The sequence below is a fragment of the Macaca thibetana genome, chromosome 11 (assembly GCF_024542745.1).
Source record: "Macaca thibetana thibetana isolate TM-01 chromosome 11, ASM2454274v1, whole genome shotgun sequence".
Lineage (NCBI taxonomy): Eukaryota > Metazoa > Chordata > Mammalia > Primates > Cercopithecidae > Macaca > Macaca thibetana.
Window position 1 is genome coordinate 108,216,929 of NC_065588.1, and position 24,523 is coordinate 108,241,451.

The 24,523-nt window shown below is 38.9% G+C and overlaps 2 protein-coding genes across 3 annotated transcripts in view; one reads left to right on the forward strand and one right to left on the reverse strand.

Moving 5' to 3' along the window:
• Positions 1-507: 507 nt before the first annotated feature.
• Positions 508-24,523, reverse strand: part of NAA25 (N-alpha-acetyltransferase 25, NatB auxiliary subunit) — an 87,731-nt gene continuing 63,715 nt past the window's right edge. For both annotated transcript variants that reach the window (XM_050749671.1, XM_050749672.1), the window contains 9 exons: positions 24,031-24,182; positions 23,405-23,530; positions 17,841-18,084; positions 17,308-17,431; positions 16,260-16,325; positions 14,639-14,736; positions 13,396-13,506; positions 6,861-7,007; positions 508-3,295 (listed from right to left, as the gene is read on the reverse strand). In XM_050749671.1, coding sequence (XP_050605628.1) covers positions 3,173-3,295; positions 6,861-7,007; positions 13,396-13,506; positions 14,639-14,736; positions 16,260-16,325; positions 17,308-17,431; positions 17,841-18,084; positions 23,405-23,530; positions 24,031-24,182 — 1,191 coding nt within the window. In that variant the 3' untranslated portion in view covers positions 508-3,172. The remainder of the gene's footprint in view (positions 3,296-6,860; positions 7,008-13,395; positions 13,507-14,638; positions 14,737-16,259; positions 16,326-17,307; positions 17,432-17,840; positions 18,085-23,404; positions 23,531-24,030; positions 24,183-24,523) is intronic.
• On the forward strand, positions 18,484-19,922 carry LOC126931525 (low molecular weight phosphotyrosine protein phosphatase-like). The gene has a single exon (XM_050749952.1). It carries the CDS (start codon positions 18,485-18,487, stop codon positions 18,893-18,895), a length of 411 nt encoding a protein of 136 aa, XP_050605909.1. The 5' UTR covers position 18,484; the 3' UTR covers positions 18,896-19,922.

The window sequence follows — 24,523 nt, forward strand, 5'->3', positions numbered from 1 at the left end:
GCAGGATGTAATTACAAACTAATATTTTTATTGCCTCTTCCCCATCTCACAGCCACTAACTGGGATATACGTTACTCATTTACTAAATAGGACACAGCATCTCAGCAGAGCCTAAAGTGGAATCTACTATATGCTAATTAAGTGTTCAGTACATGTATGTTGAATTAATAACTGCAAGTATAGAAGGTACTAACTTTTGAGCCAAAAGGACTAGTTGACTTCAAATAAAATTTCTAAATTCTCAAACATTGAAAATATGCTGGGATATAGCACTAAATTCACAATTGAGATGAATTACACCATTTAGAAGGTTGTGGCTTCTAGGAATCTGAACAAAAAGGAACCAGGCAGAAATGCCAACTTAAAATGAAAATGTTTATATAAATTAACCCATCCAGTTTAAAGTAGATTTGCTATGCTTCACTTACTTAAGAAGGAAGAATATATACTTCCCATATTAATAAATCACATCAAATAAGTAGGAAGTTTCAATAACAAGCCTGTAGATACATTGAAACCCCTTTTTATATTAAAAGTTAAAATGAAAGACAAATCCAGATTGAACATAGTGATTGCAAAATATAATGCAATTTTGAACAATTGAAATTATGAAAATATACAAAATTGATGGGCAACACAACTAGGCATTTTTACATTTTCCATTATGTGGAGAACACTACAAGTTTCTCTACCTTTTATCCACATCAGATAAATGATTTAAACCAAATGTTTGCTTTGGAGAGTCTTAACTTAGGATCTCAGTAGTATAAAAAGCAATAATTTTTCAGTCTGTAAACAGTAGTCGTGATTTTTCTCCTTTCCTTTTTTAAATATCAATTTACCACACAAAAACAAACAAAACAAAAAAACCCATACAAATCAAAAACAGCAGCAGCAGCAATGAGTTATTTGGGAATTCTCTTCAAATACCAATGACATACAATTGCTGGGAGAGGGTGCTTTTTACTCATGTAAGAATATATATATGTATATATATATATATATTTTAACTGTACACAATTTATAGTGCATGAGGGTTACCAAAAGAACAGATTGATAAGAGATATTGGCCATTTCTGCATAATTCCATTCTTTTTACAATTATCTCAAAATGTGAAAGCTGGATCTAATTGAAATGCTACATTTAGTAGGAAAATCAGCAAATAACAAAGGAAGCATAACCTCAACATAACATTATTTGTCATTAAAGCCAGTAGAGGTCCCAGATATCTTCAGGCAAGAGACTGGTTAGGAAGACCACTAGAGTCACACACTGTCCCTGAGGACCAAGGCCAGCCCACTGAACATATATATATGCTAGATTGATCATGGTCAGTTGACAGACTTTTTCAAAGAGCATTTCTACAGTACAGTACTTGTTTGGATATTCAGAGAGACATCATTTCAAGAACACATGCCATACACACGTACCCCACCCTCCCCAGCAGACACACGCAAAGTTCCATCTTAAACAGGCCATAGTTTTATGAAAGAATATGTTATCATTACATAAAATTCAGAATTAACCAGACCTTTCCATTCATCTTGTTTAAGACAGTTCTTCCTTTTGGGATGGGGTATATGACAGCTGTGGCTACTCATATCAAAAATAAATTTTTGAAATTACTTGATGGACTAGGATTTCCAACAAGCCTTATTTTGAACAGGTAATGCAGTAACTGTTTAAATTTTCCTTGGAAGTTTAAGCACTATATCAAATTATGAATCTAAGAAAGTCAAAATGGAGGGACGAAATGCAATTACTATGAATACACAGATATTCCCAGCTCTCTTGGTTGCTTTTAAAAGAAAAAAGTATCACATTTCACTGGAGCAGTGCAGATTGGAAAGCACCTTTAAGGTCTTCAAGACCAATCCTCCATTGGATGCTTAATTTCCTCATCAAATTCATTTCTTTGCTCTTACAGAATTAAACTTGAACTATATTTAGGTAACAGACCAAAAACAGAAGCAGGGATTCAAACAGAAAAATATTATCAAAGAAACTATAAATTGTATGACATTTTCAAGAGCAATTTTTACCTCTTCTATCAGACCAACCTCTGATAGAAGAAGCTATAGTCTTGGGGACATCCAGGCAAACAAAGTAAACACCATCCTGTTACAATTCTCTAAGTTTGAAGAAAGTAGTTCAAACCTCAAACCCACTGAATAACATTTCTTTTGCCAGCCTAAAACTTAAAGCCTAAGGTTAAATCCATAATATTACGTTCCTTCCTTCCCAAACCCCCCACTTAAAGTATTAAATCTTAATTTTCATCATATATATGTATATATATGACTCACAAAACCAATGAAATAAGTATCAGACTTGCCTGCATAAATTATGTACACCTCTCTTCTTTGAAACAGTCATTCCCATCTTTCCCAAATATATGAAAGACAGAAAGCTAGTCCTCAGCGGGCTTAATAAGTGGTCTGCACTGCTTTCCCCTCTAAACAGCTATAAATTAACAGAGCCTTCCTTGCCTTCCTGAGATTTTAACTCTCACAGAAGCTAGGATGGGGATGTCTTAACTATCAGACAAAAACTAAGCCAAAAAGTGAGGGCCTGTGGTCATCCAAGTGGTGCCCTTCTATGACGGGTGCATATGCCAGATCTCATCCAAGGTCCTCTGTGTAACTGCCTTGGGTTCTGTGGGAGCCAAGTAGCTGAGCAAACCTCAAAACAAACTTACTGCTGTGGAAAGGGGGCCTGTTCGCAGGCATGGTCTCCCTTCCATGACTTGTGGCTCAAGGACCAGACCAAATACTCTCATGGTTATTTATAATGGAAGGGCTACTCAGTTGCTACGAGGTTGATGCTTTATGCTTAATTTCTATTGCTGTTTTTATAGACCCCCCCGATTCCCTGAAAAGATGTTTCTGGTGATGGGAAGAAGAAAAGTAGGGTTCTCTTGTTGCTGCCATATGCATATGAACATGTATAAAAAGTGGTCAAACCCAGATAAGGGTCTTGCTTCTGGTTTATATACAATAATTTAATCAGTTGTATATATTTAACACCTAAAAAAATTCACGATCAAAGTCCTTCATGCATTTTATGAGGAAGTTCTGGATTAAAATCATGGTCAACCAGATGTTGCTTTTGCCTGGGAAGATGGTGTCATTTTCTGTTGCAGAGTCATCAGTGCCCGTGGTTGATACTTTCTTAAATTTTTAGTTTCTTTGTGGTCTCAAGTCTTTTTTTCAGCAGCTCCCCCATTTCCAGAAGTGAGTGCAGATAACTGCTCTGCACCTTCCCTTGCACAGTCTTTGAAAATTTTCTCTCTTCCTATAAAGGAGGAGACAAGAATAATTAATCTTGTTTAAAAACCATGCCCCCAGATTCTACTTCTCAGATAAAAGTTAAAGCTGCCATTACCTTTGGTCTCATCGCAAGCTCCATCAGAACACAGTGGGTCATTTTCAATTGCATAAAATGCAAAGAAGGCAAAAGGCCATCACAAATGGGTATTTTTCCATGTGATTCTTCATGGAAACCCTATTGCTTTAGCATCATTACTCTTTCAAGTACCCTTTGTTGTAAATTATATAAGGTAGAAAAACTGGGCCAGGCACAGTGGCTCACGCCTGTAATCCCAACACTTTGGGAGGCCCGGGCAGGTGGATCACTTGAGCCCAGGAGTCCGAAACCGGCCTGGTCAACATGGTGAAACCCCATCTCTACTAAAAATACAAAAATTAGCCAGGCATGGTGGCACACACCTGTAATCCCAGCTACTCAGAAAGCTGAGGCACGAGAATTGCTTGAACTCGAGAGGTAGAGGTATTAGTGAGCTGAGATCGTGCCACTACACACCAGCCTGGGCGACAGAGTGAAGCTGTCTCAAAAAAAAAAAAAAAAGAAGAAAAACTGAGATTTCTCATTACTACTTTTTAATCAATAAAAATAGAAAATTATGACTAGTTTGGACATAAAATCCCTACTATGTTGTTATAAGCTGTACAAAGTGGAAAATTTGAGATTTCTGATTGTTTTCATCAGAAAAAAGTAAACATTTATTACTAATTTGTACATCATCACAGCCACTTTTAACAATGGCCTCAACTTTACCAACTCCATCATTTCCAGTTACAATATTAACAAGTCTCCCTCCATATTGACAAAGCCCCTGAGTTCAAGAGACCAAATATATATTCTTTAATATGAGTTATTATTTGCTGACAAATGTTTGGGGAGATCACACAAAACAAAGGGGAAGGAGTGAGTTCTCAAAGAGAAAGGAGGCTGGCTGTAGACTGATTAGGTTTACATGAAGTTGAGTGCTGCAGAGCCCAGAACTGTAGAAGAAACAGGGAATATACTTTCTGACCCAACAATACTAGTACTTCAGGTCTAATTTTCCTTAGAAATACAAATGTGCATAGAAGGGTGTGCACATTTCACTCGGTAACATATGTAAAAGCAAATATAAAGAAACAACCTAAAATGTCCAGCAGCAGGGGTGCATTTATATTCTGCAGCTGTTTAATGAACAAGATTGATCCATAGGCATTAGCTTGAACAGATCTCTTGAATATAAAACTGATTTTAAAAAACTTTTTTTTTCAAGAGGCAGGACTCACTAAGTTGCCCAGGCTGATCTTGAACTCCTGAGCTCAAATAATCCTCCAGCCTTGGGCCTCCCAAAGTGCTGGAATTACAGGCATGAGCCACTACACCTGGCCGAATTTACATTTTTTAAAGTACAAAATAATAAAATACTGTATATTTTCTCTATGAATATAAATACACACAAAAAAGTCCTAACACACACCAGTTTCACTGGGATACCCCATAGGAAGGAAGAAAGGGAATCAGGACTAGAGGTCATAGTCCAGAGACCTTATTCACAGTGTTTCAAGTTTAGAAAGAAAGGGAGGAAAGAAAGCAAAGGAGCCTAATGGAAACTGAATTGAAGAGATTTTTACCTTTAAAAGACAAGTAGCCAGCACCATATGCATCAGGTATTTGGTACTGCTCAGTAACTATATGAAACATGACTTTAACTAAGGTAGGCAATATAAGGCCGATTACTGCTTTGTTTAATCCTTGCTATAATCCTATGAAGTAGGCATTATTATCATTCCCATTTACAGATAAAGAGATTGAAGCCTAGAGAGGTTAAATAACTTTCCCAAGGTCAAAAGACAAGAACAGAAGCTAGGGCTTCAAAAATCTAGAGCATGGCCAAGTTAAGGATAACCTCTAGAACTCTGAAAATAACTCTTGCTCAACATTTCAGGATGCAGAGAGATCTTTTAACATAAACAACCACTTGATAGTCAAAACAGGGCTATTGTGCCTATCACCTTCATATCTAAAAGTATATCTATGGTATCCCTTCCCGTACACCATAAGCTCTGGCCCTGCCAACTGTGTCACACTGCACCACAGAATTCACTTTCCTGCCCCTGTGCTTTTATCTGTGCCTCCTTCTGCTTGGGATCCTTTTCCTACATTTCTTTCTACCTGGTGAAAACCAATTAATCTTCCTCAAATGTCCCCACTCTTAATTAAAGAAAGCAGACATGTTCATTTTGAAAGGAGTAACTCAGTTCAATATGAACATGTCTGCTTTTTTAGGGGGGTGGGGGATGGAGTCTCACTCTGTCACCCAGACTGGAGTGCAGTGGCGCGATCTCAGCTCACTGCAAGCTCTGCCTCTGGGGTTCATGCCATTCCCCTGCCTCAGCCTCCCGAGTAGCTGGGACTAGAGGCGCCCACCACCACACCTGGCTAATTTTTTTGTATTTTTTTAGTAGAGACAGGGTTTCACCTTACCTCATGATCCGCCTGCCTAAGCCTCCCAAAGTGCTGGGATTATAGGCGTGAGCCACCACGCCCAACCCATGTCTGCTTTTTTAAATCAATATTTGGTAATATGAACTGCTCTGAGCCCTTTCCCACAGTAAATACCTTGTTCAAAGTCTAACGTTTTTAAGCTTTACAAAAGAGGGGCTTACAATCTCTTAAGGCTGGTGTGCTAAGAAGGAAAATTCTATTCATTCCCTTTCCTATGAAGGTCTGGTGCTATGATGATGGCTGCCCACAGGTTACTGGATAAATTCCCTCATCAGCAGTTTAGCTCAGACAAACTCCTGGAGGGAAGCATTTTCTTAAGATCAGTTTCAGTATCAACAAAAATTTAAAAATCAGCCTGGAGCAACAGACTAGAAACAGATGACTCCACCACTGGTGGAGTCCTTCTGGCCCCTATCAAAATCCTAAATCTACTCCAGGCCGATGAATTAACATTTACAAAAAAGAATTATTATTTTAAGGGAAAAGGCTTTATAAGGATTTTGCTAACTACTAGAATTTGAAAAGACCTAAAATAATATCAGAAGACATTTGATGGTGGTACGTTTGATTCCATACTTGGTTTCATTCCCTTTTTGGTTGGCTTGCTCTAGCCTAATTATTACTGACATAATTACCTCTGATGTCCAGCATTTCTCCTTTCTTAGGTGATAACTGGGTGGCAAGGAAGACAGCTAACTCAGCAGCAGGTAAATTCTACTCAACAAGATTGTCCCTGGATTTCAAAATATGGCTGGTTCCTCAAAATGCTGGCATTAGTTTTCATAGTAAAAGAACAACCCCAAAAATGTATAGAAAGGAGGAGGTATGGGAAAAAATGAAGAGGGGGAAAAAACCTACCACCACCAACACAACAAGAAACTACTGCCAAGCACCTTCTAGTCACAAGTCTTATAAAGAGGAAATGATAAATTGAACTTTAACTTATCCTTGTGATAAAGATGAGAGAGAGAGAGAGTGAGTGAGCGCACGAGAGAGAGAAAGTGTGTGTGTGTTGTGTAGAAAACATTGCTGATTGCCTACAATCTCTTACCGGTGAGAGAGAAGTGTCTTCTAAAATAAGTTCTTCAAGTTTAAGTGCAATTAGATATGTTTCAAGCCCTTTAATATGATCCACAACATTGGAAATTAAAATCTGGAGCCCAGTAACATAGTCTTGGAAACTGGTAAAGACAGGTGGCTGGGAAAAAGATTAAAAAAGAGTTGAAACATTATCAAACATATTACCCATATCTACATCACAAAAGCTACTGAAAGATATGAGGGAATTTAAATAGTGGCATTTCACACTAGTGGTTTCAAGTGAATGAACGGTACTAAAATAACCAGCTAGACATTTGGAGATACAAAATAACACACAGTAATATTAAAATAAATTTCAGATAGATTAAATACTTAAATAAAAAAATCCATCAAAGCACTGGAAGAAAATTAGGTAACAACTTCTGCAATCATGACACTGACGTTAAAAAAGCCTTTCTAAACATCACAGTAAGCTAAAAACAATTAAAAAGATTATCCTTGTTTTTAAAAATATTACTACATTGACAAAAAAAATCACTCAAGTTAAAAGACAAATAGCAAACTGAAAAAAAACTGCATCACCTATGACAGGGGATTAGTAACATTATTATGTTAAGAACCCAGTAGCTCACCACATATAAATAGGAAAAATATTACTACCACAATAAGAAACTTGGACAAAGAATAGAAAACATATCAAAGAAATCCAAGAAACATGTGATACAACTAAAAAACCTAGCCAATCCATCAATAAGGCTAGCTTTTCACTCAAGAAGTATTCTTGGACAGTTCAATATCAACAAAAATTTAAAAATCAGTATTAGAAAAAGGAGATACCAATATTTACCTACCCAGATGGTTAAAGATACAGACACATTCAGCACTGTTGGGGATTAGCACAAATGTATATATGTATATACATTTATTAACTGTATAACTACATATATACAGTTAATTTCAGATCTAAGAGCTATCCTAAAGAAACTATATTATATGCCAAGCATGGTGGCTCATACCTGTAATGCCAGCACTTTGGGAGGCTGAGGTGGGTGGATCACTTGAGGTCAGGAGTTCAAGACCAGACTGGCCAACATAGTGAAATGCCATCTCTACCAAAAATACAGCCAGGCACAGTGGTTCATGCCTGTAATCCCGGCACTTTGGGAGGCTAAGGCAGGCGGATCACCTGAGGTCAGGAGTTCGAGACCAGCCTGGCCAACATGGTAAAACCCTATCTCTACTAAAAATACAAAAATTAGCCGGGTATGGTGGCAGGCGCCTGTAATCCCAGCTACTCCTGAGGCTGAGGCAGGAGAATCACTTGAACCTGAGAGGTGGAAGTTGCAGTGAGCCAAGACCGCGCCACTAGACTCCAGTCTGGGCGACAGAGCGAGATTCTGTCTCAAAAACAACAACAACGACAACAACAACAAAAAAAATTAGCTGGGCATGGTGGCGCATGCCTGTAATCCCAGCTGCTCGGAAGGCTGAGGGAGGAGAATCGCTTGAATTCAGGAGGCAGAGGCTGCAGTGAGCTGAGATCCTCTGCACTCCAGCCTGGGCGACAGTGAGACTCCATCTCAAAAAAAAAAAAAATTATATTATAAATGTATCTTTGTGGCTCTGTATCTCAATAGCAGCATATTTATAATATTCAAAAAATTAGAACCAACAATTCATCAATATAAATTATAGCATATTAATATAACAGTACAATATATAACCATTAAAAGTAATGAGATGTATCTATATTTACTAACATGAAAAGATATCCAAGATACCCTGTTATATGAAAACAAAAAGGCAAGTTACAGAACCTTCTAGATAGCAGGTTTACCATGAAAATTTTCGCAGTGGTTATTACTGACTGGTGGGTATATGAATGATCTTCACTTTATTCACACCTTTATGGGTTACTCTGATATCAGAAAAACCATTCTCACTTTTAGAAACCAGAAAAACAACAAAAAAACGCTACAAAAGGCAATTACCAAAAAGCTATCTGACATGTTCTAGGGTTGTAAGCTTTCATTAGAAGGACAGCAACAAAGCCAGTCTGACCTATACTTTCAAACTTTGCCCTCTTTTTTTTTTTTCCTTTTTGTTGAGAACGAGATCTTGCTATGTTGCCCAGCCTGGTCTTGAACTCCTGCGCTCAAGCTATTCTCTCGCCTCTGCCTCCTTAAGTGTTGGGATTACAAGCATGGGATTACCAGTGCCCAGCCTCGAACTTTGTACTCTTGATCAGTTAAATTATCTTTGTCTCTGTTCTTGTTGTTTAATTCTCATGAATAGAGGAAAGTTTCGAAGCGCCCTCATTCATATCTAAATATCCTTTGTTTTTGAATGAATAGCAACACTCAGCAGCGCATCCACTCTAAGGAACTCCTGAATTTAACTGAATTGTTCAGAAAGTCAATTTATAACTGAAACATCAACTTTTTTTTTTTTTTGAGACAGCGTCTCACTTTGTCATCCAGCCTTGTGCAGCGGTGCGATCACAGCTCATAGCAGCCTCAATTTCCCAGGCTCTAGTGATCCTCCTGCCTCAGCCTCCTGAGTAGCTAAGACTGACTGTAGGCATATGCCACCATGCCCAGCTAATTAAAAAATTTTTTTTTGTTTAGACAGGGTCTCATTATGCTGCCCAGACTGGTATCAAAACTCCTGGGCTCAAGCAATCTCCCCACCATGGCCTCCCCAAGTGCTGGGATTATAGGTGTGAACCACAGCACCCAGCCAACATTTTCAAATGATAATGATTTTTTTTTTTTTTGAGATGGAGTCTCGCTGTGTTGCCCAGGCTGGAGTGCAGTGGCGCAATCTCAGCTCACTGCAAGCTCTACCTCCCGGGTTCACGCCATTCTCCCGCCTCAGCCTCCGAGTAGCTGGGACTACAGGCACCCGCCACCACGCCCGGCTAATTTTTTGTATTTTTAGTAGAGACGGGGTTTCACCATGTTAGCCAGGACGGTCTCGATCTCCTGACCTCGTGATTCGCCCGCCTCGGCCTCCCAAAGTGCTGGGATTACAGGCTTGAGCCACCGCACCCGGCCGATAATGATTATTATAATGCTACAGTGAACAAAAATCCAACATAAACTCAAGCCTTAATAAAACAGCACATCATGAGCTGTAATGAGCACTAAATTATTTTCCTGTGAAATGGAAAAAAATTATGTTACTGTTTTTCACATTCAAAAATTAAATCAATAAAGATGGGGGAACCCTTAAACTGAATACAAATGGAAATAAACTTTATATCATATTAATAAAAAGTAATCTCAGTTTTTAATTCCAATGTTTTTACAGAGTATCTTAACTGTCTACACTCACTGGAACATATTCTAAGGACAAAAAGAATTGCAAAACATTTGAACTTTAATGAGTTTATTGGAACTAGTAGTGGAACTGATGTATGAATTCCCAAAACTATTTAGTATTTATTGTGAAACAACAAATAAATATATTGATATTTGGATGCAGGGTTCTCACTCTGAGAAAAAGAAGCTACAAAAAGGAAATGAGGGAAAGAGTGGAAAGAACTCTTGAAACTGAAAGTATCACTAAAATGCTGGCTTGAAAGTATCACTAAAAATTCTTTTTGTAGGCCAGGCATCGTGGCTCATGCCTATAATCCCAGCACTTTCAGAGGCCAAGGCAGGTGGATCACCTGAGGTCAGGAGTTCAGACCAGCCTGGGCAACATGGTGAAACCCCATCTCTACTAAAAATACAAATATTAACTGGGAAAGTGGCACCTGCCTGTAATCCCAGCTACTCAGGAGGCTGAGGCAGGAGAAGCACTTGAACCCGGAAAGTGGAGGTTGCAGCGATCAGGCCATTGCACTCCAGCCTGGGCCACAGAACAAGACTCCATCTCAAAAAAAAAAAAAAAAAAAATTACGTAAAACTGTGCGTGTGCATGTGTGTGTGTGTGTACGCGCATGCATAAAAACACTGCCTAAGGTCTCATCACAGAAATAAACTAGAAGCAATGAAACCCCAATAGCAATGAGCACACTAACACCTAGATCTTGGTTTTGAAATTCATTGCCCATAAAGGAACCAGTGCTCTTGAAAAAATGTATGATTTCAGTTCAGTGAGAAAATACCAAGTATGTGGAGCATTTATGCTGTTCCAGAAAGGGCCCCAAAACTGATGAGGACATGTTAAAGGACAGAAACTAGATTAAAGGAGCTAAATAAATTTGGCACAATTTGAGCATCCAAACGAAAATGATGATAATGGATTATAATAAAGTGAATTTTTTTAAAAAGAGTCCATGGTGATACTCAAATAGTGACATTTAAAAATATATATATATTCAAATTAGAATATATTCAAATATATACGAATGGGTTGGGACATCTCTTATCTTACAAAATAACAGCAGCTGATAAATGATAAAATACAGAATTTTAAAAAATCATTTGGGACACATCAATGTAATAACTAATTCAGGCGTTGAACGAAGAATGGATGCTAAAACCAGTGGGTGAAGGGCCATTGGGAAATAGGATTTTCACAGACTCAAGCATTATACCATACCTTACTTATTACAGAGAGAAAAATGCACCTTTATAATGAAGAAATCTGGTAGATATGTCCTTAATCATATAATGAAATCTGAAATCACCAATAACAGGACACAACAACATGAATCACATTAGTGTCCCATTATTGGTGATTTCAGATTTCATTATTTAACAATGGGACACAACAACATTAGTGACTCCTGATTTAACTCACTAAAACGGATAACAAGTCTATATTTAACTTCAATATAAGCAATCAGCTTACATTTAGCGATTATCTAAATCCAGATTGTGGGACATTCTACCAAAAAGCTAGCTAGTGTCTTCAACAACAAAAACAAAGCAAAAGGTTAAGGAAGCGTTCTAGATTAAAGAAGGGTAAACAGACATGACAACAAAAGGTCATGTCAGATCCCTGACGGCATTCTAGTATTCTGGAAAAGGATATAAAAGACATAACTGGAATAAGTGGAAAACTTTGAATACTGATTTGTTTTTTGTTTTTTTCAGACGGAATCTCACTCTGTTGTCCAGACTGGAGTGCAATGGCGCTATCTTGGCTCGCTGCAACCTCTGCCTCCTGGGTTCAAGGAATTCTTGTACCTCAGTCTCCCAACTAGCTGGGATTACAGGCACTCACCACCATGCCCAACTAATTTTTGTACTTTTAGTAGAGATGGGGTTTGACCATGTTGGTCAGGCTGATCTTGAACTCCTGACCTCAAGTGATCTGCCTGTCTTGGCCTCCCAAAGTGCTGGGATTACAGGCGTGAGCCACCGCACCCGGCCTGAATATGGACTTTATTAGATAGTATTATTGTATCAATGCTAAGTTTCTTGAGTTTGAAATTTTCTTGAGTATTACGGTTTTACAGAGACCTGTCCTTGTTCTATCCTGATGTGTTACATGTCACAAGTCTGTACTTTCCTTTTACATGGTTCAACAAATGAGATAAAGCAAATGTGATAAATGGTTAAAAGTTGATAATCTAGGTAAAGATCTTTATGGGTGTCAGCCGGGCGCAGTGGCTCAAGCCTGTAATCCCAGCACTTTGGGAGGCCGAGACGGGCGGATCATGAGGTCAGGAGATCGAGACCATCCTGGCTAACACGGTGAAACCCCGTCTCTACTAAAAATACAAGAAAATTAGCCGGGCGAGGTGGCGGGCGCCTGTAGTCCCAGCTACTCGGGAGGCTGAGGCAGGAGAATGGCGTGAACCCGGGGGAGCGGAGCTTGCAGTGAGCCGAGATCGCGCCACTGCACTCCAGCCTGGGGCACAGAGCAAGACTCCGTCTCAAAAAAAAAAAAAAAGATCTTTATGGGTGTCATATTACTCTTTCAACTTTTCTGTAGGTGTGTAAATTTTTTTTAAGGTTGGGGAGAAAAACAATGCATATGCAGGGACGTCCAATCTTTTGGCTTCCCTGGGCCACACTGGAAGAACTATCTTGGGCCACACATAAAATACACTAATGTTGGACAGGCGCAGTGGCTCACACCTGTAATCTCAGCACTTTGGGAGGCCGAGGTGAGCAGATCACCTAAGGTCAGGAGTTCGAGACCAGCCTAGCCAACAGGGAGAAATCCCATCTCTACTAAAATACAAAAATTAGCCAGGCGTGGTGGCGGGCACCTGTAATCCCAGCTACTTGGGAAGCTGAGGCAGGAGAATCGCTTGAACCCAGGAGGCAGAGGTTGCAGTGAGCCAAGATAGTGCCACTGAACTCCAGCCTGGGCAATAGAGTAAGACTCCATCTCAAACCAAACCAAACCAAAACAAAACAAAACACTAACAATAGTTGATGAGCCTAAAAAAATAATAATAAACTAAAAAAATCTCATAACGTTTTAAGAAAGTTTACGGGTTTGGGATGCATTCAAAGCTGTGGGTTGGAGAAGCTTGGCATATAGGATCCTAAGGACTCAACATGGAGGAAAATAGTGAAAAGAAAAAGTAGCATGTGGTCAGATTGGTACTTGTATATCACTTGTATTACTGTTATTACCATGATGATGCTGGTTTCTTTTTTCTTCCTTTTCTTTTTCTGTAAATTTAGTTTGTATGGTCGCAGGACACTCTCACAGTAACTGGATACCCAAAGGATAACAGAAATAGTCTGAAAGGAAAAATTGCAAATTCACCAATAAGGATTACACTAAAAATATCTATCAGGAAATTAGAGGCAATGGATTCAACAAATTCTAACGCAGTTCTTCTATGTAAATCCCTTCAATTTCTCATGTGAATTTCCACTCTAGTTTCTGCAATCACTCTACTGATCCAGGCCTTCATCATCTCCTGCTCAGAATACTACAATGACCTAACTCTTCAGCCTTTCTTATGGCTCTCCTAGCTCAAAATCCATCCTCCACTTCACTCCAATTTTCTGTCACTTCCCTGGAGAAGTGGGGACTGATTAACATCCTTTTCACTCAAGGAAGAGTCCAAATTCCTAGGCATGGAATCCAAAGGTTCTTTACAATATGCCTCTCCCCTCACATCTCTCCAAGCAGGTAAGATACCACCTTACCTGCAAATCTTAACTTACCTATGTATGGAGAAATCTACCCAGTTGATCAGCACATATCCTGCATTGTATCAAATTAGCTGTTTATATGTCTTCATCTATACTACAATGTGTGCATGTACATATATGTCCGCTTATTATTCAATAAAAATCTCTTAGGCACTTACAATTTGCCAATCACCAGAACAGTGTACACTCCCCATACACAGCAGTAATGGGAGAATGGTTAACAAATATATGACAGGAATAAAAGAAAAGATAATAGATTATGAGTGTTTGCAATCCTCCTCCTTTTCTCTCTGGCAAAAAAAGAAGACGGAGTTTTGCTGTATCAGTTGTTGGATGCTGTCATAATGCATATCTCAGCAATTAATAAATGACAACAACAAATAAAAGAAGCTGAAAGAATTAAACTACATAATAAAGAGTGAGTCAGAAAGGAGAATGAAAACAGCTAGATTTGGGGTGAATCTGGAGAAGTTTAGAGATAAGTATAGCAAATTTCAAGAAGTTTTACCTAAGTATTAGGAATGAAATCATCTTAGAATTCTTGGAAGGAATTGGTTTAAAAATGATTTAAATTTGCTTTTCAATTAACAAAAACAGGGATGGAGGGTTAAGTTGCAGGTATAAGGTGCCTATTACCTGTTCACTGTTGAAAAATGAATCCTGTAGACCATTAAGAACAACACTGTCTTGTAGGAAGAGAACAAAAACTTACCTCAACAAAGAAAACTAGATTTTCTAAAAGAGTAGGATGTGTTTTCAAGTTACCGTCTTTAACTTCTAAGAGGTCACCTTTACATTTACTGAAGACATCTGAAAACAAAAAACAGTTTAGTTTTATTCAGCTTTTATTTCAATGCTATTTTAAGGAACACAACACACAAATAAAGAATAAGCAAATAAAAACTTAATTTAGAAAGCAATTTTTTTTTCATTTTCCATAATGAACCCAACTCCAAAGGACAGACTATCCATTTTAAGCTCTTTAAAAAGCCATGCTATTGCTCTATAGTCTTCAAAATATAAAAGGTAGCCTTAAAAATTATATATTCTACGGTCTAAACACCAGCGAAGCCTTTTCAGACAGATCATGAGCACAGTAAGACTAAGACTCTTAAGTGAATGATTCAGAGGACTTGTGCCATTATGAACTGAAAAACCAAAAAGGTACATTGTAGAAATGCATCTTCATACTGAAAGACCAAAAAGGTACATTGTAGAAATGCATCTTCATAACAGATAATAAATTTTATTATCATAATCTTAATCATTAAGTTTTCAGACATTCTTCATCTGGGCAATAAAATATAAGACCAAGCCAGGCTCGGTGGCGCACACCAGTAGTCCCAGCTACTCAGGAGGCTAAGGCAGAAGGACTGCTTAGAGTCCATCCTGGGCAACATAACAAGACCTCATCTCTTAAAAAAAAAAAAAAAAAAAAAAAAAAAAAAAAAAAAAATCCTTTAGGGTACTAAAAAGAAAGACTCCTTTATTTTTTTTGAGATGGAGTCTCGCTCTGTCACCCAGGCTGAAGTGCAGTGGCACTATCTCGGCTTACTGCAAGCTCCGTCTCCTGGGTTCATGCCATTTTCCTGCCTCAGCCTCCTGAGTAGCTGGGACTACACGTACCTACCACCACGCCCGGCTAATGTTTTTGTATTTTTAGTAGAGACGGGTTTTCATCGTGTTCACCAGGATGGTCTCGATCTCCTGACCTTGTGATCCTCCCACCTCAGCCTCCCAAAGTGCTAGGATTACAGGCATGAGGCACCACGCCCGGCCAGAAAGACTCTTATAGATATAAGATGCATATATGTGCCCTTTAACAATTCTATTAAATTACTGGGAATTTAACAATTTAATAATTCTATTAAATTCTTGGGAATTTAATCCCAAGGAAGGACTCAAATAATATCCTAACAATTTGTCCCAAGATATTCATTTCAGCATTGGTAGAAGAAATAACTCATATACATAATATGTCACCAATTGGGGAGAACATAAAAAATGTTAATACAATACTATAGAATATTATGCAATCTTGAAAATAAATGGAGTATATATAACTAACATGGAAAGGTATCCAAAATAACAAAAAAAAATTAAAGTCAAAAAAGCATGTATTACACCATTTTCTATGTTTAAAATTATTTTTTATCTGTATTTGCATTCACACACATATAAGTGCTTAGGTGGCATCTAGGAGTATTGACTCCAAAGTGTTAACACTACTTACTTATCTCTGGGTGATTGGGTTTGGGAATGGGGGAAAGAACTTCCAAGCTATTGCCATACAACCAGATACAAATACATGAATCTACAGTAGGAAAACTTACCTTTTAACTGGTCTAGTAAAGACTTAAAACTATTTTCTATTCGTTCCTGGATCTCCATTGTATCCTCTAAAATTGAAAAACAAAAAGTGAAAAACGTTCAATTCCATTTTTAGTAAGATAAAGAAGCAAGATAAATACCTGCAAGAAGTTCATGGGCAAGGACATTTTCTTTTCTCTACAGACCCTTATGCATTTTTCATTATTTTGAGACAAAAAGAAAAAGATAATGAAAGGAAAAGGAAGAATAAAAGGAAAGGCACTAATTACCTTTCTGCCAAAGGTACTACCTAAAATTCTTTAACAGGGCTTAAAATCTATGTGCTTCAAACACTCTAAATGGTAGGATCTACTAACCTTATGATTTTAAAAAAATAGATAAATAAAAGGAAAAGTCTATAGAGTATTTGTGATTTTCATGGGTTGAGAGCTTACAAAAAAAAATCTCTTCTCTACAAAGTTTAGTGCTTTTCCTTTTTTTTTTTTTTTTTGAGACAAAGTGTCACTCTATCGTCCAGGCTGCACAGTGGTGCTACCTTGGCTCACTGCAACCTTTGCCTCCCAGGTTCAAGCGATTCTCCTGCCTCAGCCACCGGAGTAGCTGAGACTACAGGCACCCCCCACCATGCCTGGCTAATTTTTGTATTTTTAGTAGACAGAGGGTTTTGTCATGCTGGCCAGGCTGGTCTCGAACTCCTGAACTCAGGTGATCCGCCCGCCTCAGCCACACAAAGTGCTGGGATTACAGGCGTGAGCCACTGCGCCCGGCCTACTGCTTCATTTTTAAAATCCAACAGCCTTTCAACAAATGAAGAATTTCTTCAACTTCTGGACCTAAGAAGTGATTTTAAATATGGAATGGACTTAAGCATCTAAAACATTACTTTGTAACCTATGACTGTACCCTCTTGTATACTAAACCAGACATCTCCAGAACAGCTTCCAGCTGCCATATACTCTAAAATTTTCCAAATGTGAGGTTATAGACATTTTATTACGTGTACTACATTTTCTATGACACACACACTGTAAACACACAGTGTACACTTACCTAAACCACTGGTATCCAGCTCATAAATATCACTGACAAGATAAAAAGAGCTTATCTGGCACTGAGAACAGCCAGAATTAAAGAATCCACCCATTCTAGTAGGTACAGGACCAAGGAAAGGATACTGGAAAAAAGGGAGAAAAATAATGCTCTTCTAGATCCATCTAAATGCATACAAAATAAGAAAATCAAGTAACTAGTGAATAAAAACCTGTCTCAGCTAAAAGCCACTCATCAGCAAACTAATAAACTGAATCATTACAGTAAAAACAGAACATCTATATAAATTTGTTGCTAGCTATTAAAAACTTACCATCACAAAAAGTTATTTTGCTTTCTCCCTCACTAGTCTGGATATTGAGGAAGCCTCTGCAATTCCCTCTGAGTCTAAAATATTCCTCTTTCTCCTACAGAAGCCATAAACTGGGACAAAACAATTCCTTACTACTCACTCACCCCAAACGCCTGTTTATAAAACAGTCATAAATATAATTATTGCAACTTTGATGGTAAATTATATATATTGATGGTACCTGAATATCCTTCTCAATAAATCGCTTTCCTGTCTCCAGGGCTGCCTCCAGCTGTTGAAGGAGCAAACGAAGAATATCAATCCGGGAGGATACCCCATTCTCGGCAGTCTTCTCCGAGTTCTTTGGCTCCACAGGGTGGTTGAGACTTGGAAGTCCACTGATCAGCCTCAATGTTAAGGATCGGATTCTTAACCACAAGGTCTCCTCCTCTAAGGAAAGTTTCTTATGTTCTTCAGAAACGTCCCTTAAACAGAAACATCCCCAAATTATCTAACTTATTCAATTCATTGCTTTCAAATCTTTTTTTTTTTTTGAGACGGAGTCTTGCTCTGTCACCCAAGCTGGAGTGCAGTGGCACCATCTCAGCTCACTGTAAGCTCTGCCTCCTGGGTTCACGCCATTCTCCTGCCTCAGCCTCCCGAGTAGCTGGGACTACAGGCGCCCGCCACCACGCCCGGCTAGTTTTTTTTTTTGTATTTTTAGTAGAGACTTCCAACAGCTTGGAAGTTTCACCGTGTTAGCCAGGATGGTCTTGATCTCCTGACCTCGTGATCTGCCCGCTTCGGCCTCCCAAAGTGCTGGGATTACAGGCGTGAGCCACCGCACCTGGCCTCAAATCTTTTAAAAGTTAACTTTCGGGAAAGATGGCGGAACAGGCTACCAAGTCCGTGCTGTTTGTGTGTCTGGGTAACATTTGTCGATCACCCATTGCAGAAGCAGTTTTCAGGAAACTTGTAACTGATCAAAACATCTCAGAGAATTGGAGGGTAGACAGCGCGGCGACTTCCAGGTATGAGATAGGGAACGCCCCTGACTACCGAAGGCAGAACTGCATGAAGAGGCACGGCATCCCCATGAGCCACGTTGCCCGGCAGATTACCAAAGAAGATTTTACCACGTTTGATTATATACTATGTATGGATGAAAGCAATCTGAGGGATTTGAATAGAAAAAGTAATCAAGTTAAAACCTGCAAAGCTAAAATTGAACTACTTGGGAGCTATGATCCACAAAAACAACTTATTATTGAAGATCCCTATTATGGGAATGACTGACTTTGAGACGGTGTACCAGCAATGTGTCAGGTGCTGCAGAGTGTTCTTGGAGAAGGCCGACTGAGGCAGGTTCATGCCCTGCTGTGGCCAGCCTGACTAGACCCCACCCTGAGGTCCTGCATTCTCAGTCAGTGTGTAATCATGTTCCAGAGCCCAAATGCCCAGCTCTTTGTTCAGCTGACTTACTGTTTCTTACCTTAAAAAATATTGTAGATGGAAATCAGTTATGTTTGGCAGAAGAATCAATAAAATTATTTGATTCTGACAGTTTATGGGGTATATTAAGCATTCTTAGACTAGTTGAACATCTCACTTTGCCCCAATTACAAAAATAGTAGAAAAAGCAACATAAAACATAATGAAGGAAAACCTCACTTGAAGGCCCAGGTCAGCATCTAAGCCCGCTGAGACTTAGATAGTCAAGTCTACCTCTTCAGTAGGTTTGTGTGGATGGCCTGATGGAGTGCAGGTGCCCTCTGCTCCCTGTGCTACCTCTCTCTTCCCCAGGGCCTTTTATGGATTGACAGTAGCCCTCTCCATAGGAGCTCACAGTCTAGATTAGAAGTGTTTTAATTTACACACACCCATAGTGCACACTTGTATATTGAAAAGATAGGGAAGAGAGAAACATTTATGGAAACAGTAGTTAGCACCTTCAATACTTCATGATTTTTGTCGAGTTTACTTCATGAGGAGGTCAGCTCATTTGCTCCCATCTGAACCACTTTGCCTCTGCAACTTAATTATATCCAGAAAGAAGGACGCTTGTATGCTAGTCTTAACTATGGTCAGTTGAGGAATATGACACTTTTTATATGCACATGTAACCCAAATGTCCAATATAAATTGGCTTATTTTTAAAAATAATTTTAAAAGTTGGGAAACGCTTTATTATTTGGCATGCTTAAATATTAAGTATTCTTCATCAGCATTTAATAAATGTATAGGCAGATATAGGTAATTTCTGTGTATTTTGAGATAATGTTGAAATCATGAATATTTCAAAATAAACTGGGGAGTTATAAAAGTACAACTAGAGATACAAAAAAAAAATAAATAAAATAAAATAAAAGTTAACTTTCACCAGTTAAGATGCTTTGAATGGTTCCGGCTTTCATTTACTAGCTGAATGACCTAAGACAAGCCAAAATGTTCTCAAACACCATTTCACTATCAATAAAATGGGAATGATAACCTATTCAACAGGTCATTTTCGGCCGGGCACGGTGGCTCACGCCTGTTATCCCAGCACTTTGGGAGGCCGAAGTGGGCGCATCACAAGGTCAGGAGATCGAGACCATCCTGGCTAATAAGGTGAAACGCCGTCTCTACTAAAAATACAAAAACATTAGCCGGGCATGGTGGCAGGCACCTATAGTCCCAGCTACTCGGGAGGCTGAGACAGGAGAATGACGTGAACCAGGGAGGAGGAGCTTGCAGTAAGCCGAGATTGCACCACTGCATTCCAGCCTGGGCGACAGAGAGACTCCATCTCAAAAAAAAAAGAGGTCATTTTCCCTATAAATGACACTTTGTTCTCTGATTATAAAAATAATACATGAGGACAGGAGTGGTGGCTCACACCTGTAATCCCAGCACTTTGGGAAGCTGAGGTAAGGGATCGCTTGAGGCCAGGAGTAGGAGAACAGCCTGGTAAACATAGCAAGACCCAGTCTCTACAAAAAAAAATACAAAAAATTAGCTGGACATGGTGGCACACACCTATAGTCCCAGATACTAGGGAGGCTGAGATTGGAGGATTGCTTGAGCCCAGGAGTTCAAGGCTGCAGTGAGATATGGTCACGCCACTGTACTCCAGCCTGGGTAAGATCCTGTCTCTAATAAAAATAATAATACATGATATAAAAAATTCAAATGACAGAAAAATGTAAAAGGTAGAAAAGCTGCCCTGATAACCAATACCCACAGTATTATCAAGTTTGGTATAGATCTTTTTAGACTTTTGTAATGCGGATGTATAAAAATCTAACTAAAAATAGGGGCTGTGGCCGGGCACAGTGGCTAATACCTGTAATCCCAGCACTTTGGGAGGCTGAGGCAGGCAGATCATGAGGTCAGGAGATCGAGATCATCCTGGCTAACAGGGTAAAACCCCATCTCTATTAAAAATACAAAAAAAATTAGGCGGCTGTGGTGGCACACGCCTGTAGTCCCAGCTGAAGCTAAGGCAGGAGAATTGCTTGAGCCCAGGAAGTGGAGGCTGCAGTGAGCCGAGACTGCGCCACCGCAGTCCAGTCTGGATGACAGAGTAAGACTCTGTCCCCCTCCCAAAAAAAAAAAAAAAAAAAAAAAAAAAATTGGGGCTGGGTAAAATAGCTTACACCTTTAATTCCAGCACTTTGGGAGGCTCAGATCGGGGGACTGCCTGAGGTGAGGAGTTTGAGAACAGCCTGGTCAACATGGCAAAACCCCGTCTCTACTAAAAATACAAAAATTAGCCAGGCATGGTGGTGGGGACCGGTAATCCCAGCTACCTGGGAGGCTGAGGCAGGAGAATTGCTTGAACCCAGGAGGTGGGGGTTGCAGTGAGCCAAGATCACGCCACTGCACTCTAGCCTGGGCAACAGAGAGAGACTAGGTCTCAAAAATAAAAAGCAACTAAAAATAATACTTATACAACTTAATAATTTTAAACAAATTGGTTACAGTACGCAACAGGCTCTATCTAAAAAAACAAGTAACTAAAAATAGTATGTATACAACTTAATTTTAAACAAACTGGTTAGAGTATTTACACTATTTTGCAAACTTCATCTTTTTATGACAGTGTGTGCAGAAAAGAGTTAACATAGCAGGCCTATAGCTATTATCATTAGAAGGGCCTACTTGCAAGGTTGGCCCTTGGCTGATGTCTGGGAACTCTGCACTCCAACTGTTCCCTAAAATAAGAGTGGCTCGCTGTGCCTAGACTGTTTATATAAACCATGTTGTTTATGGTGAATACCTGCTTTCTTTCCACTCAGGATAGACAGAGTGTACCTACATAACAATGAAACCTTAAGCACCAAGTCTCTACTGGGTTTCCCTAGGCAGGAACATTCCACCTGTGTTGCTGCATTTTTCCCTGCTAGAGAAAGGAGCATACTCAGTGTTTCCCCTCAGAGGAGGGAGAAAACACTGGAAGTCTGAATTCTCCAGACTCTGCCTGTTCCTTTTTCCCTTCCAGATTCTGTCATGTGTCCTTTCATTATAATAAGCCTTAGCCGTTGAGTGCAACTATATGCTCAGCCCTGTGAGTCCTTCTGGGACTCAAAAATTCTAAATCACTGAATGTGGCCTTGGCAACCCACAAATCACAGAATGTTCAGAACTACCTCATATACACATCTTAGCATGTTTCTGCATTTATTTCCTTAGGTTCTATTTTCCTACAAGCAGATCTGCCAAATTAAATGGTGTGTGGCGTTTTAAATCTTGGTAGAGATCACTACAATCCCCTATAGGAAGACTGTATAAAATTTATCCCTGTGTAAATGCATAATAAGTATTTTCCACACAGTCTTGCTGACCACAAGTATTCATCTTTTTTTGCTAGAAACAAAATCTTTATTGCTGTAAGATGTGTTTCTTTGAACTTCTTGTTAAGCCCTTTGCCCAATTTCTTGTTTTCTTATTGACTATTAAGAGTTCTCTCTACATATGAAGGATATTTATATGAAGAAATTTACTACAAACCTTTAGAACTTAACAAATTTATTATTTCTATTTACAGAAGTTAAATTCTTTATGTTTCCAGATTTGGTATAATGCTAAGAAAGGCTTTCCTCGCCTATTTAAAAATATTTTCTATATTTTCTTCTACAATTTCTAAGGAATCTAAAATTTAGCATATAGTCTTTAATCCGTCTGGAATTCTCATATATGCTGTAAAGCTGATCTAACTTTTAGATTAACCGGCAATCCCAGCATAGGGGTGAGCTACACTTTCTTCATTTGGCTTACCTATATTTTCTATCACTACAACAAACACATTATTTTATATTTGTGTAAAGTGCAGTTTGTTTTTTTTAACTTTAGATTCATCCTAATTCTTTTTTTTTTTTTTTTGAGATGGAGTTTTGCTCTTGTTGCCCAGGCTGGAGTGCAATGGTGCGACCTTGGCTCACTGCAACCTCCGCTCCCTGGGTTCAAGCAATTCTCCTGCCTCAGCCTCCTGAATAGCTGGGATTACAGGCACATGCCACCATGTCCAACTAATTTTTGTATTTTTAGTAGAGACAGGGTTTCACCACGTTGGCCAGGCTGGTCTTGAACTCCAGACCTCAAGTGATCCACCCGCCTCAGCCTCCCAAAGTGCTGTGATTAACGGCCTGAGCTACCACGCCTGGCCCATCTTAATTCTTTAAAAATAAATTGCTTCACCCAGGAGTTCAAAGCTGCAGTGAGCTATGATTTTGGTCTCTTTAAAGGCCTTGTCTCTTTTAAAAAAAAAAAAAAAAAAAAAAAAAAAAAAACTTTAAAAATTGCTTGGGGTTAAATTCCAGTTACCTGTCTTTTGGATCCCAGCTGAAAAAAACATTTAAGTCTCTGTTGTCTCGTAAATCTTCCCATGGAATGTCATCTTCTTCTGGCCTAAGGTTCATTGACTTTATACTTTCTGCTAAACTGGTTGATCTGTGATTAAAAAAAAAAAAAAATTCATGTATTAATAGTAAAATAGCCAGAAAATATTATTAATCAGGACTTCCTGTTTTACTAGACAGGAAGGGAAAGAGGAAGGAAGGGCTCATATAGGGTGAAATAGAACCAAGCACAGATCAAACTGGCTTGCTACATGGCAAGAAAAAGGCTTCTGGAAGCCCACACAAAACAAAGGGGATCAGCATTAATTCCTGAAATCTCTTGATTTGTAGGGAAGGAGGAACCTTTGTAAGCACAATAGGGACCAGGTGTTGATGACCATGACCTAAATGGCTTCTGTAATGGTCCCAAGATGTTGCTGGCAGTATTCTATCATTTCCCATGACATGTACCAAGTTCTGTTTCCCCACTGTCTGTCTCCCTTTTTTTCCCCATATTTTACCTTAAGCCTGCTAATAACACCCATGAGCCCATTAACGGCTCTTAACTGATCTAATCCCTTAGCTCCTTTAGAGCTCTCATGCAATACTTACATATTTGCTTCAAGTAGAAGGTCTAACAGCATCCGTTCAGTACGGACTTGTGCAAAATGAAGAGAATTATTCAGCCTGTTCCTAAAAGCGATAAACTCTGGGATCTTCTCAAATGCACCATATTTGTAAGCTTGAATAATATATTCTGAGGTCTGAGAAGGAAAGATATCACCTTGGTATAAATAGTTCACAAGTCAGGCAATGTAAGCAAACCTTGCCAGTCAAAACAAAACACTCAAACTAAAATTAAGTTTTAAATCTAATCTTTAAAGGTCTTGGTCACCAAGTAGAGTATTAGCTTTTTAAAATGTTGTTTTTCTTCCTTCTTATACTTTAGACAAATGTCTCCTTTACTAATATTACTAATTGTAATAACCAGCTTCTGCCATCATCACATAAGCCTTCTCTTGGCAATCATGTCTTTCAATTCAATAGGAACTGAGGTTTTGTTTTGCCGCATCAGTCAAAAATTTGGTTAGTGCCATTCTGGAAG

What these genes read in the sequence shown, in the direction of transcription:
- LOC126931525 (XM_050749952.1), top strand. Translation starts at nt 18,485, where the DNA reads ATGGCGGAACAGGCTACCAAGTCCGTGCTGTTTGTGTGTCTGGGTAAC.